A 13,652-nucleotide genomic window follows, 5' to 3' on the forward strand; every position below is an offset into this window, starting at 1 on the left:
ACAAAGAATCGAAATGAACCATGACATCTAATGGGGTACGATGTATTGTTCTCTTCTGGGACAAAGTGCTCTAGCGCTCTTCTATGTCAACCAACACAGGAGATAGGGCTGCTTCTGCTTACACACCAGCAGCCACAGCCTTGGTGATGACCTTGCTGAAATCGGCCTCTCTTCCTAACAACCAACTCATGCCCTCGACCTGCTCCCGACGAAACTTTTGACTTGCCTCCAAAAAAGGGAAGAATCCCCAATGCCCATGCGGCTCCCCAGGGTAGATATACATCTTGGTCTTGATCCCATTTTCTTCCCGCAGGACGCGCTCATAGATGATCGCCTCATCTCTCAGCGGGTCCATTCCGTCAATTTGGAACAGTGCAGGGGGCAGATCTTTGTGACCCTTGGGATGGTTAAAGGGAGCGTACCAGACACCATCGTCCTCGTCAGGCTCGTAACCCCGCATGAACATATCTATCGCCGCAACAGGCAGGACAGGTGCGTTTCGATTTTGTTCATACGACAGAAAATACTGCTGGTACGCCTTTGGGACCTTCTTGTCAGGCAGGACCGCAGGGATTGCGAGGTATTGGCCTGTCAAAGGGGGCGACAATTTCTCGTCTCGCGCGACATGAGCCAGGACAGCCGTTATATTACCTCCGGCCGAAGTTCCTCCAATGACAAAGCCGAGTGAAGGATCGGCGCCCCAGGACTTTGCGTTCGCCGCCGCCCATTTTAGGCAGTCCCAAGAGTCTTTGGGGGCATATGGAAATTTGAACTGGGGAGCAAGGCGGTACGAGGCTGAGATACAGACAGCACCGAAGGCCTGGACAAAGTTGCGACATGTCTGCTCCTCACCCTCTGGTGCTCCAATACAGAATCCTCCACCATGGTACATGACGATTAAGGGGCTTCCGTTCTTGGGTGGGTTCGCGGGTTGATAGAGCTTTGCACGCAGCTTGGTGCCGTCTTCAGCGGGATATTGTAACTCGGTCTGCTTGACTTCTGGGGGAGGTTCGCCCAGGATTTTCATGGCGTCAGCGTTGCGTTTGTCCACCATCGCCTTGAAGTCGTCGAGACTGCTATAGTCTGGCGGAGGCAGATTGGCTTTCTCAAGAAACTATATGGCTCTGTCAGAGGGCGGCTACGCGGAGTCTGCTCGTGTACGAACCGCTTTGAGCTCGGGGTCCATCTGGCCCAGGGCGAGAAGAGACTCCTTGTCTGTGTACGACATGATGACTGGGGGTTGAAGTCTGCTCGTCTTTGGTACCGAAGGCAGCAGGGCTTTGGGGAGATTGGAGTTGTGATTGAATTTCTCGTCTCATCAACGAGGATATAGCAGCTCCTTTTATATTGTGAGGATGATGACTCTCGGTAGGAGGCCTGTCTTATTAATGTACTTCGTACTTCGAATACCTATGCAATCCTCCCACTTTGTTCAGCCGCGGGGCTCCAGACAGTCGATATGACCGGTGGATCAAATCCCCTCAATGACCTCGGCATTTTGTGACGGCACCGCGCGTACTTGAGCCAGTTCGTCGCCGTCCCTCATTCGGGATTCATGAGGCGCTGCTCGGACATAAGAGTAACGGGACAATGCGGGGGTCTTGTTTTCCTACCCCGGCTACATCCCGATCCGAATCGGTGGTGGTTTGTGCCTTCAAACAGATCAGGATCGGAGGCCTCTGCCTGATTGGCCTAGGGAATGCAGATGAATCATTCAACCCTGACAGGCAACTGGGCATATATATATATATATATATATATTAGTCTTGTCAGCAGTATACATGAACATCTTCGGATCTCAGTGGGGGTAAGGCAGTCGTCCAGACTGCGGACGTACGAGTATGTTCCTATCAGCCCCCAATAGCATGTTCATGTACCCAGTAGATGGTTCGAAACACGTCGAGACGCGACGCCAGGCACCGGGGGGGTGGGGGGTGGGAGCGCGAAGAGATGGCATCGTGATTGGAGACAAGGCCCTTTGGCGAGCTCATTGACCTCGTTATTCTACCCAGTACTCGTAAGTACATACTGTAGGTGCCTCAAACCTTATCAGGGCTTCAGCTTCCACATCAGAAGCTTCGTCTTCTTACCCCTGGCCTTGTCACTTCCTGGAATGCTGAAACACGACCCTCGACCTGGCTGGGCTTCACGTGGGCGTATCCAACGGTCAGCAATTACTCGCGTTTCGAACCCAGGCCACCCAAGTTCAGGTACTCTGAATATGTTTGCTTCTGCCAGGTCGATCGGCAATCCCAGCCACCTTTCATTGGTCATAATCTCCCATTATGAGGTAAGGAAGGGGGATGCGAGGAGAAGTACGGAGGAGCTGGGCCCTGACAGTTGTTACAGCACGGCAAGCCACCAGATTTCTAGCCGCGAGCCACTAGAACAAGGTTAGTAAAGTCGTTAGGAATGGCCACTCTCGGGGAAAAGAACTGTGATAGCCCGCCCAAGCCCGCCTCGAGTTGGCATCCCGAGAAGCTGGGCGCCAACTACGGTTTTGCCGGAGCTGTCTCGACTGGATCAGGGAAGGGCGGGCAGTCGCGGGCACTGTTTGGGTAAGGACTGGCGTGTTTTGGCGGCGTGAGCATGGCGGCGCCATCCCGCGGGAACGGGTCAAGGATGTCTCTGGAGGGGCGTTTGGGGCGTTCCATTGTTTTCCAATCGTTCGAGCACAGCACCGGTGCGAAATGTGAACAGGGGTATTCAGGGAGACGAGAAGGGTGGGGTTTGGGAGAAGGAATCGGCAGCGGAAAGTGATTTGCGACTCGAGGACTTACCTCGTAATACCGGGGGGGGGGGGGAATGGGGGCTAGAGGAGAGAGTGAGGACAATCCTGTACTCGAACAATGAGAGTCAGAGTCAGAGTAAGAGTGAGAGTGACAGTGACAGTGACAGCAAGTATGATTGTATGTTGTGGTGTCGTGGTGTCGTGGTATGCGGTGACTGCCCAGTAAGGAGTAGGTGCCCAGTATTGTAGAAGGGAAAGGTGCAGGCAGACCACGCATCACGCCTGCGCCTGTCACATCTCATTGCGGTTTGGTATCGATCTCGTCTGCTGCTTCTGGAGTCTGCAGCTGCACCCTCCGCCTGCACCTGCATCTACTTACCCAGTACCTACCACCACTTGCACCAGCAAGCAGCATCACCACACCAGGGGGCCCTTACTCGGTACTGGGTACAAGCCCTGCTTCCCAAATGCTCCACATCCTCTTGATCCTCTTGCATTATTGTGTGTGTCTGTGTGTGGGGGCTCTTTTTCCGAAAACGAAAGCTTTTTTTGCTTGCTTGCTTGCTTGCTTCTTGTTCCTGTTCCCTTTCCACACACCTCACTGTCAATCCTCTCTCCCACTGGAGCAGAAATCCGCCACAACAAGCCCACGCCTCCCACACGCATCACACACCACCGAGCACAACTTGACTGTCTGTGTCTCTTGGATCTGATTGATTTGATTGCTCGTACTGCCGTACACCTACCTACGCTATTGAATCTGGGAAATCCTTCCTGGGGGCTGTCCCTATTGTCGCGCTTCCATCCCTTGCTCACACCCCATTGATTGGTTCTCTTTGCACCGCAACCACCAACCACACCTCTCCCTTGCCACGGCCGCCATTGATTGAATTGATCAACAGCAGCCAACAATAGCAACCACACGCTGGCCCGCGAGCCTCGTACCATCCCGCCTCCTTCGCTCCCTTTCTCGCCGTCCTATTGCCGTCGCCTGTCTATCTGTGGAACCTGGGGAAGAAACAGAATCTGTCGATTCTTGCTCTGGTGGTATGTCCAATCCCTCCCATTTGCCTCCTTGCTTGCTGTCATTGTCATTTTCTCCCTATCACAGACCTGACAATCTGCTCCCAGACATCCCTCGTTATCGTCCTCGGCGCTGGTCCGCTCCCTGCTACTCCTCGAGTCTCCCTCGAACTCGTCCACGGTCTCTAGCCCCAACTTTGCCACACGCCTTCCAGGCATTCTTGCACTCCCTCGACTGACGGCGTCCCCCCTTTTGCCTTCTCTGCGATATCGACTGATCGAGTCCGCTATAACTAGATAATTTGCTCGATCAATGCGCTGACAACCTTACCTTTGAACCTACTCCCAACCCATCACAATTTCAGCGAGACAAAGTGCTTCAGCGAATATGCTGGCGTCTCCGCCGGCAATGAATGGTGACCATGGGCCAATGTTGGACAAGAACAACATCATAAACGTAAGAGACGGAGAATCGCTCTACCAAATATGTATCAAATTGCGGCGGCGCTTGTCCGGCGTGCCAGGCTTTCGCCCGTATCTCGAGGAGATGGAAGAGCGGGAGGCAGATGGTTCGACAGACCCAGTGTCTTCTCTATGGCAGTGTTTCCGGAGCGGCTTGCCGCTGCTCACTATTTATAATGCTTCCAACCCAGAAGAAGGCGACCTTACCGTTGACACGAGCCGGCCGGACAGAGTAGGGAAAGAGGCAGCATTTCTGTTCATCAAATCATGCATGCAGCAGATGAACATTCCCGCGGCCGACACCTTCACTGTGACCGATCTGTATAGTGACAATACCACTGGATTTGTGAAGGTCACAAAACTGGTGAACCGCGTGCTGGATATATTGAGACTGAGTGGCAAACTCCATCCGTCAACGGACAGTGAAGATTCTCGTGACGGGACGGATGCCGGTTCGAACGCTCCAGAGCAGACCCCCAAGACAATGACGCGGCGACAATATATTTTGAGAGAACTCGTGGAGACGGAAAGACAGTATGTCCACCATTTGCAAAATCTGCAGGCGTTGAAGAAGGAACTGGAAGAAGTAGGCGCCCTAACCGGGGACGCCATCCACAACATTTTCCTCAACCTCAACAATCTATTGGACTTTGCGCAACGATTCTTGATTCGCATTGAGCAACAAAATGAAATGCCGGAAGAGCAACAGAATTGGGGCAAACTCTTTGTTCACTACCGAGATCCTTTCAGACAGTACGAGCCGTTCATCGCCAATCAGAGGAGATGTGAAGCCACTTGCCAACAGGAATGGGACAAGATGGTTGCAACTGCAAGATCACCTCTGACGCAGCAGATGCTTGCGAATCCGACAATCCTCAACGGATTTCTCCTCAAGCCCTTCCAGAGGTTGACGAAATATCCGCTGTTGCTGAAAGTAGGTACTATCTAAATGACCTGGTGGTTCATTGCTGACTGGCTTAGGACCTGCTTAATCAGATTGAAGACCCGACTCTGAAATCGGATCTGACAAGTGCAATTGCCATCATTCAAGATGTGCTCATGCAAGCGGATGCTTCTATCGACAAGGAAACGCGAGACGACGCCCTACAAGACTTGCAAGAGCGGATAGATGACTGGAAGCAATTGCAAATTTCGGCTCTCGGTGAACTTCTTCTGCTTGGAACGTTCAATGTCATGAAAGAAAGCGCCATCCGATCGGATGAGAAAGAATATCACATCTACCTCTTCAGCCGGATTCTGGTCATGTGCAAGGATGTGAATGCCAATAAACCGAAGAACAGGCTGGCGAACAACAAGCCGGCGCTCAGCCTACGCGGCAAGCCCAAGATGAACTTGAAAGGACGGATCTATTTTGCCAACGTCACCCAGGTCATCCCCCAGACAAGTCCCGGGAATTATTCCCTGCAGATTTCATGGAAAGGCGAGTCAGGCATTGAGACGTTCAATATCAAATTCAAGAACGACGACACCCTGCAAAAATGGCATAACTTGATCGAGACTCAACGATCGGCTTGCATGCTGGAGTCCAAGACAAGAGGCATATCTGAAACCCATCTTCTTTCCTTGCAAGGGGCGAATCTAGAAAACCCGTACCTTGCACAGGACGAGGACGACGACTACAACAGACTCTCCGGCACAACCTATGGCGGGACTGATGCAAACGGTTACTCCGAGTTCAGCATGAGCAGAAACGCCTCAAGCACCAGTCTTCGGTCGCGTTCCGCCACGGGAGGCAGTGGAGGCAGTGGCCCTCAGATGTCGGCGAACCGCATGCGAGTGCCAGCTGGGGAAATTGGGGCTCTTTCCTTGAATACTCGAGGTCTCCCTCTGGCGTCCCCGCAGGAATTTAATGGCGGCTCATACTTTTCTCCCATTGACCGGGATACGCCCCCCGGGTCATCAATGTCTGCTCGGTCGAGTTCACAATCCGCATTTGCGGGATATCAAAGAGGAACTACGCCAGTTAGCGGCGGCATGCACCCTCCAGAGTCACATCGAAACACTGCTCCCGCCATGGCTCGAAACCCCAATGGTCAGACAAGTGGAAATCCATACCTGGCTAACGGTCGAAGTCGGGGACAATCGTCGGGTCCAGGTATGGGAGTACCTCGCATGCGATCCGCAAGCAGTCCCGACGTGCACCCCATGGTCCAACAGGGCCGCAAATATACTGCGGCCGAGCATGTCCCCAACGTGCCCCCTATCCCCGCCCACATGGCCAAACAGATGGCCCCTCCGAGCAGGAGTCAAAGCAATTCACCTAACAATGCCCCTCCGTCACGGGGAAGTACTCCACATCAACAATTCGGGCTACCGTCTGCGCCGCGGCCTGCCATGCCAAGTCATGGTTATAGTTATGACCAGTCTTATGGGCATGATCCCCGGCGACCTGGACATGCATCATCCCTATCACAAGGTCGGGCCTTCTCACCCCCGGTATCATCGCCTTCAAGTGACGGTGAGCCATACATTCCAAGTCAACTCAAAGCCAAGGTTTGCTTCGATGAAAATTATGTCTCGATGATCATCGCCAGCAACATTCAGTTCAGATCATTGGCAGATCGGATCGACGCAAAGCTAGCACGGTTCACAAATCATTCCATCGCCTCCGGATCAGTTCGATTGCGTTACCGTGATGAGGACGGCGATTTCATTCTTATCGACAGTGACGAAGCAGTCCATGAAGCTTTATTAGATTGGCGTGAGACGCATGCTGCAAACTCGGCAAACCCGCAAAATGCAGAGCTATTGTTGTTTGCACATGCCGTCCATGGCGAGACCATAGTGAATGGTTGAAGCAAGAGCGACAGTCTGGACCACGGAACGTTGGACGGATTGAGTCTTCCACAGAGAGGCAAATTTTCCGAACCTGAGAAGTCTCTCGTGCCTGCTCACCACAAATGACCTAGGTCAATTTAACCAAGCAGCGTCTCATTCTCATACAGGCATCTATACGCCCTAGCGAAGACATTGACATACTGGGGCGACTGATTATACCCCCTGGGACAGGGTCAGGAGTACACTGAGACGAGCTATGATGTGATGGGTTATGATGTTGGATATGGTTAAAAACAAGGAAATGAGAGGGAGTACAGAAGAACAGCGCCACCGTAGCGAGTGAGGATATTGAAGCCCTGTAGAGGACAAGAGGTAGCACTGGTGGATGGAAGTGAACTTACTCGATATCTTTATCGATAGCTGTTGTCAGAAATTGGCAATATATTATCAGCATCTCTTTTGTTGCCGGGAGAGGATATAATGCTGAATGCTTCCGAACTGATGTGTTCAACCTTTATTGATACGTACAATAAAAGCTCATGGTGCAACGACTTGAACGAGCTCCTCATTGCCAGCATCTGGAAGTGTTGATTGATCAAAAGGTTGTCCCCCGTTATTCAGTACGGGGACTACGGTAGACTATATAGGCAGTACTGGGTGGCTGGGCTGGATCACGTGACTTCCCAACCTTTTTAGTTTAACAGGAAGCACCTGCTTAGCTTTCCATGAACCTCCCTTATATTTCAGTATATCTATTCTGTGCAGTGCGTGTAGCCTATAATAGGATAGAAAGGCCAAGCGCTCTTTTTGAGGGCGCTGATAGAGGCTATGTATTATTTCAGGCACAGTACTCTGTAAATACTATGTGGCAAGGAAGGAAGTTGAGACGGCGAGCGAGCTAGCCGTTTATGAGGCTCGTTCCTGGAGATAGAGAGAGCGGAAGCTGATAAGCGATATAGGGGACCGTCAAAATTTCTTCTCTTCAAAACGATGGTGCACGTCGACGACGTCGTCGTCGTCGTTACGGCCCTCGGAAGAGCCCAACTTCCTTCCCTGCGCATCGTGCTCTCTGTCCCAAGCCTCCAGCCTGTCCAGCGGAACCTTGACGAGCTTGTGCGTGACCTCGCCGCCGTCCAGGAGCACCTTCTCGTGTCTGACCCGGTAGCCTCTCCAGCGCGGCACTACGTGCACCCAGAGCACGTAATAGACGGCACAGGCGACGAGGATGCCGATGCCCGTCACGACGTAGGTCGCGTACCAGAAACTGACATCCCCTCCCGTCGCGCCGCCCGTCGGCGGATACCACGGCATGATTAGCATGTATAGGTTGACGGCGATGGTGAATACGACGGCGACGTGCCATGAGCGGAAGCGGTATGCCTTTGACGGCGGAGGCACGTTGAGGCGCCTGCGCTGGTGCCGCACAAAGTAGATCCCGACCGCCATGAGGAAGTTGAAGAACGAGGCAGGGTAGTTGGCGAGGTCGACGACGAAGTTCTAAAAAGCCATGTTCAGCCATGGCTCAGTCAGCCAGTTCAGTCAATCAACGGTCGATGTGCCCCCCTAAACTCCCCGACTTCTCCTTGAGCTCTCAGATATGTAATAGTGATGGAAGGGTGTTGTTGCTTACAAAAGCATCGCCTGCGGGGGGCGCGAGGATCATGAGCATTGTCAGCGCCCATTTAACGAAGTAAGGGCCCAGGGGAGTGCCGAAGGGTCGAGTGCTGACCCAGAAATTGGGAAACGGAAGAGTGCCTTGGCTAGATAACTAAGTCAGGAGCTGGAGCGACCTTTGTGCCTGTAAGAGGAGGCCCGGCGAGGAGTGAACATACCGACCACACTCTCTGATCAGTCTCGACTGGCCCAACAACACCGCCACCAGATTGCCAAATGCGCTCAATGCGATCAGAAAATTGAGACCTCGGACAGCTCCGCTCGACCCAAAGACATGTTGGAAGAATAGACTGGCTGCGACCTGCGATGACTTGACCAATTCTTCCTTGGGCACCGCGGAGAAATATGCGACATTGGCCAGCACATAGAGCGTCGCCACAATGAGGAGTGACAGGCCACCCGAATTGCGAATAGAGCGGACAGGATTCTTGACCTCATTCACGACATTGAAGGCATTCTCGTAGCCTGCGTAAGAGAAGATGATCTTCACCAGGGCGTTCGTCACGCCGTACGCCGAAGCTGATGTGCCTTCAAATCCAGAGAATGCGTTGCGAAAGTTGGCGTGGGGATCTGGGACGCGGGAGACATTTCCACCGAGGACGACCAGGCCGGTGATGGCAACAAAGATCAACGTTAACAGCTTGACGAGACCAATAGCGTTTGAGACACGGTAAGACCAGCGAGTTGAGAAGGCCACAAAGAGGAAAGCCAAAGTGTATCCTGCCACAGCGCCGCCTTTTAGTGCCCAGGCCGTTGGAGTGGAGCCACTGATCCGGTACAGGTACTGTGCGAGGACAATCGCATTCGAGGCGCTGAACGAGAGCAACACGGACTGAATCGCAAAGGTGACAGGGAAAAGGTACCGCGGACGTGGGAAGGCCTGTTCCAGATAGACGACTTCACTGCCCGAGCGGTTTGGAAAATAGCTGGCGAACTCCAGGTAGACGGATAGAGAAGCCCCAGCAATGAGGAAGCCGATAAACCAGTAGATCAGAGCAAAGCCGACGCTGCCTGTACCCTTGAGAATGGAAGCCGGTGTTGAGTAGACGCCAGTACCGACCATCTTCGATAGGTTAAGGAACAGAATGGTGACATTGCCGACATGATAGCCTAGAGGTGAACGGGTCTCGACCGGCGCGCCAGATACTTCCTGGTAAGAAGGCTCGTTGCTGTTCTCACCCTTTTCGACCGCGTACTTGAGGTTGCCTTCTGCGAGAAAGGTAGTGGCAACGAGATCGTTCTGACCGTGAACAGGAGTCGGCGAGTCTGCTCGCTTCCTCCACTTCAATGAGACCATGGCCTCGAGAGCTCATATATATCCTCCGACAGCTGGATTGTACTTGCCGTTACTTGGCCGTGGGAAGAATCCTCTGCAGGCACTTTATATAGACGAACTCTTGCTCGAAGGTACTTGCGCAATTGCATGGCGATATGCAGAAAGCAATCAACCGCCACAGGGTATCATCGACAGTACAACTCATGCATGATTGTCGTGCTTTGCAAGGGGTATGGCGTCGTTTGACGACCCAATGGGTCCCTGCAGCAATCGTCAATCTCGGCATTCATCGACATGTGCTATATCGACGTGCTCAACGTAGCAAATGGTGCAATATGCCGAAAACTGATATCCCTACTCTCGCATAGCCGAAACTATGGATGCACATCTACACCTCTACAGGAATCCGACTCGCTAACGGAGCGATAGATGTGGAAATTCTCTATTCTCTCTGCCAAAGTTGTCCTGGGATCGTGGCATCGTCGATTGCCATGTGCTGGAGGAATCAATGAGCGATGTTCTATTGAGCGGCCTTCAGAGATCCATTACTAGCGCTTCGCACATACGGCTCCAATGGGAAGACCTGCCTATCTGTGGCCACACCATGGTACAACTGCGCCCATTTGGATGTCAAAGCACTCGGTGTTTCCCAACAATACTCTGGGTCCCGAAGCCAGAGGCGAACGAGGTGGCGTCTGCCAGCAGCTGTTAGCACGGGGACCTCCGGAAATCAATCAATGAGACTTACTGCCGCTCCGGCGTGTCCTTGAAACCATCACGCGCGTGGAAAACTGCCAAATTATTCACGTACTGGATATCGCCTTGTTGGAAATCCAAATCCAATTGAAGCGCTCTCCGAGGAAATGTACCGCATCCAGCGCTTCAGCCTGTGTTTCTGTGATCGGAGGGATTGCCGTTGAATGAGGCAGGGGACCAAATCCCGTGAAGTATCTTCGAGCATACTGCAGTACCACACGCTCGGGGATCTTTGCCGTGGCCGGTTGATGAAACAGGAGGGGCTTGGTCGCATAGGGCTGCTCAGAGTTCCCAAAGTTGTCAGCGATCCAGTCTTGTGATAGCGTCTCAATGAGATCTGGCCTGGTTGCTGCCAATTCATTGTAGACTCGCCAAGTGCTTGCACAGTCGACTTTTGCCCCCGTCAGCGGCTGGGTTCAAGCAAAACAATGAGACAATATCACCACTGTCGGTGTGGAACACTTGCTTGTCAGCCGTGTAAGCGGGGGGGCCAATGCTGTCTTTTCTTTGCTTGCGCTAAGGTCTTTGATGTGACTGAGGACTACATCTGCCGGCTCACCATTGTACCGACTGTCTTGGCGTGCCCTAAGAGAAGCATTATGCGATGAAAGGTCAGCAGAAAGAATGATGTTGTCCTCCCGAGAATATCGTGTGACAGGATTACCCCTGATAACTTTGAAGCCATGGCCGAAATGCAGTTCTCGTGAGATATCACGAAGAGCAAAGTGTAGTTTCGGTAAAGGGAAAGTTGTTTCGTCAATGTAGCCCGGAGGCGTATTCAACGCTATATCAAGATCAGTACCAGGCCCTAGGCATCAGATCGACTAACATTTAAAGTGTGCAAGGGCGTGTTCAAGTTCCTCAATATGTTCGGGGCTCAGGATAAAGTTCCAATCGAAATCATTTGCAATGGAGCCTCCCTCCCACACTAATTCTGACTTCAACTGTCGTGTGAAGCCTGCAGGCAGGTTTTTAGTGGCAAGAGTTTCCTCAGTTTCAAGTCTGCGCTTAATTCGCGCTGTATACTTGTTGTAGTCAGGGGTGTACTCAATGTCAGGCTGGCGCGCAGTTGCAACCGCGGCTGCTGCCGAATCGATGTTGCGATCCAGATAGTATTCAGCATCAGCATGAAAAAGGCGGTTTATATCGACGACTTGGATGACGCAATCAAACAGATCAATGGCGTGGACCCAGCACGGTGGAAGCCTTTTCGTTGCTTGTGACCACTGAAGCGGGTGCATAGAGACAAGTACCCTGAGAAAGATGGAGTGTATTGGGGAGCATCTGCAGCACTTTGGAGACCGAGGGGACCTTGGAAACACATGTCCTGATGACTCGGTATGTGATGGGATTTTGTCGAGGTCGTAGGATGCTCAAGATGCTTTCGAAGGCTATTTGTTAGTGCTAGGATTGGAGTTTAAGGAAGGCTTGGCCGCTAGTCCCGAAAAGGGTTGGGCTGACCGCCTTCTTTCGACACCTTCAATTGTTGACCAAGCTCGACCGCCTTCAATCCATCACTCACTTCGGCACAGACAGACAGAGCCTGCCCTTTGCTTCTCAGATATCAGATTCGCAGTCCGCTTGATTTCGCACGGATAAGTCTATCATTTGTCGTAAGGGTACAAACACTGATACGGCGTCCGTTCACTGACTGAGCGGTTCATTACAATCAATATTACTGTCGATATCGCAATAGAAGCACGACCTAGACAGCAGTCTCACACACAAACCCCGTTAGATATATCAGGCCACAATGTCCACCACCACCACTCCTCTAGCTGCCACCGACATGCCCTCGGCGATGCCCAAAACAACAGCGCGCGGACCTCCAGACTCCTCGGCCATGAAAACGCGCATTCTCACCCACATGAACGCAGACCACCAGCTCTCCCTGCGCCTCTACCTACAACAACACTCCCACGTCCCTTCGCCCGGCACTGTCTCGGCTCAAATGCTGGACATCACAACAGAGCACATGATCATCTCATCCAGTTTTGGACGTCACGTCATCCAACTTGAGCCGCCGATGAAAAGCCTCATGGAAGCCAGAGAGAGACTTGTCACTATGCATGAGCTGTGCCTTAAGCAATTAGATTTGTCGGATGTTGTGGTGGAGAGGTACGTGCCACCCGATCGGGCGTGGCAGTGGATGCTGTGCGGGCTTTGTGTGTTGATTTTCACAACATTCCCTTTTCGTGAGTTACTGAGACTGGAGTCCGGGTCATGGATCTCCAAACTATGGAGTCTTGGTGGTGTGGCGCCTTGGTTGGCCAAACTGAGCTATACGCTAGCACCAGCAGTGCTGGGTGTGATGGTTACTGTGCACTGCGGTGAGGCAATGTGGTTTATTCAGAAGAGGTTGAGACGACATTGGGTTGAATGGGGGTCGGTGACGTGGTGGTGCTGGGTGCTTGACTGTCTTCTTGAGGGAGTCGGGTGTCTTACGAGGTTCGATAGGGTGGTGAAGAGGATGGAGGCGGAGAAGAAGGGTGGAGGCAAGCATTGAGGGGATGGTTCTGAGAGGACAACAAGGGGACAAGATGACGCCGAGGCTGGATCTTTGGTCAAGGGCGCAGTGGATATAGCAGTCATCCTGGTGCTGCGAGGCTTCTCCCAATAAATCCCTACCTAGCAAGTACATGTAGGCACTCATGCTCTCTAATTATCGGGTTCGCGGAGGGGAGACCGGGGAGGGGGGTTTGTACGGGGCTGGAATCGGTACCCCGCCCTGTCAACCAAGCTTGATTTGACGCCCGGCGTCTGCCGGTCGGGCCGGGAATAGCGGCTGCTTTGTTGGTCTTGGCCTTGGCAGGTACCTTCTCCGTGATTTCCGCCCTGCATCCTCAACTTCCTTCCCCTTCCTTCGGTCCATCCTTTCGTGTCAGCCATCGCCACCATCGCTGTGTTCTTGTCGGTTATCTGCTCTCCTAC

General features: G+C 52.7%; 5 protein-coding genes across 5 annotated transcripts; 2 read left to right on the forward strand and 3 right to left on the reverse strand.

Annotated features, from left to right (window-relative positions):
* Window positions 1–118: 118 nt before the first annotated feature.
* On the reverse strand, window positions 119–1,228 carry A1O5_08452 (uncharacterized protein; the record flags this gene model as incomplete). The annotated part of the gene is made up of 2 exons (XM_007749034.1): window positions 119–1,114; window positions 1,166–1,228. The coding sequence occupies 2 exons, from the start codon at window positions 1,226–1,228 to the stop codon at window positions 119–121; spliced, it is 1,059 nt and encodes a 352-aa protein (XP_007747224.1).
* A 2,914-nt stretch (window positions 1,229–4,142) lies between these two features.
* Window positions 4,143–7,033, forward strand: A1O5_08453 (uncharacterized protein; the record flags this gene model as incomplete). Its single annotated transcript, XM_007749035.1, has 2 exons — window positions 4,143–5,150; window positions 5,198–7,033. 2 exons carry the CDS (start codon window positions 4,143–4,145, stop codon window positions 7,031–7,033), a joined length of 2,844 nt encoding a protein of 947 aa, XP_007747225.1.
* Window positions 7,034–7,981: 948 nt separating this feature from the next.
* Window positions 7,982–9,986, reverse strand: A1O5_08454 (uncharacterized protein; the record flags this gene model as incomplete). The annotated part of the gene is made up of 3 exons (XM_007749036.1): window positions 7,982–8,512; window positions 8,646–8,775; window positions 8,848–9,986. The coding sequence occupies 3 exons, from the start codon at window positions 9,984–9,986 to the stop codon at window positions 7,982–7,984; spliced, it is 1,800 nt and encodes a 599-aa protein (XP_007747226.1).
* Window positions 9,987–10,485: 499 nt separating this feature from the next.
* Window positions 10,486–11,962, reverse strand: A1O5_08455 (uncharacterized protein; the record flags this gene model as incomplete). The annotated part of the gene is made up of 5 exons (XM_007749037.1): window positions 10,486–10,660; window positions 10,714–10,775; window positions 10,835–11,131; window positions 11,165–11,505; window positions 11,551–11,962. 5 exons carry the CDS (start codon window positions 11,960–11,962, stop codon window positions 10,486–10,488), a joined length of 1,287 nt encoding a protein of 428 aa, XP_007747227.1.
* A 512-nt stretch (window positions 11,963–12,474) lies between these two features.
* A1O5_08456 (uncharacterized protein) lies at window positions 12,475–13,227 on the forward strand (the record flags this gene model as incomplete). Its single annotated transcript, XM_007749038.1, has 1 exon — window positions 12,475–13,227. The coding sequence occupies one exon, from the start codon at window positions 12,475–12,477 to the stop codon at window positions 13,225–13,227; it is 753 nt and encodes a 250-aa protein (XP_007747228.1).
* Between the last annotated feature and the right edge of the window lie 425 nt (window positions 13,228–13,652).

This window comes from Cladophialophora psammophila (assembly GCF_000585535.1).
Source record: "Cladophialophora psammophila CBS 110553 chromosome Unknown aczJe-supercont1.13, whole genome shotgun sequence".
NCBI classification, from domain to species: domain Eukaryota; kingdom Fungi; phylum Ascomycota; class Eurotiomycetes; order Chaetothyriales; family Herpotrichiellaceae; genus Cladophialophora; species Cladophialophora psammophila.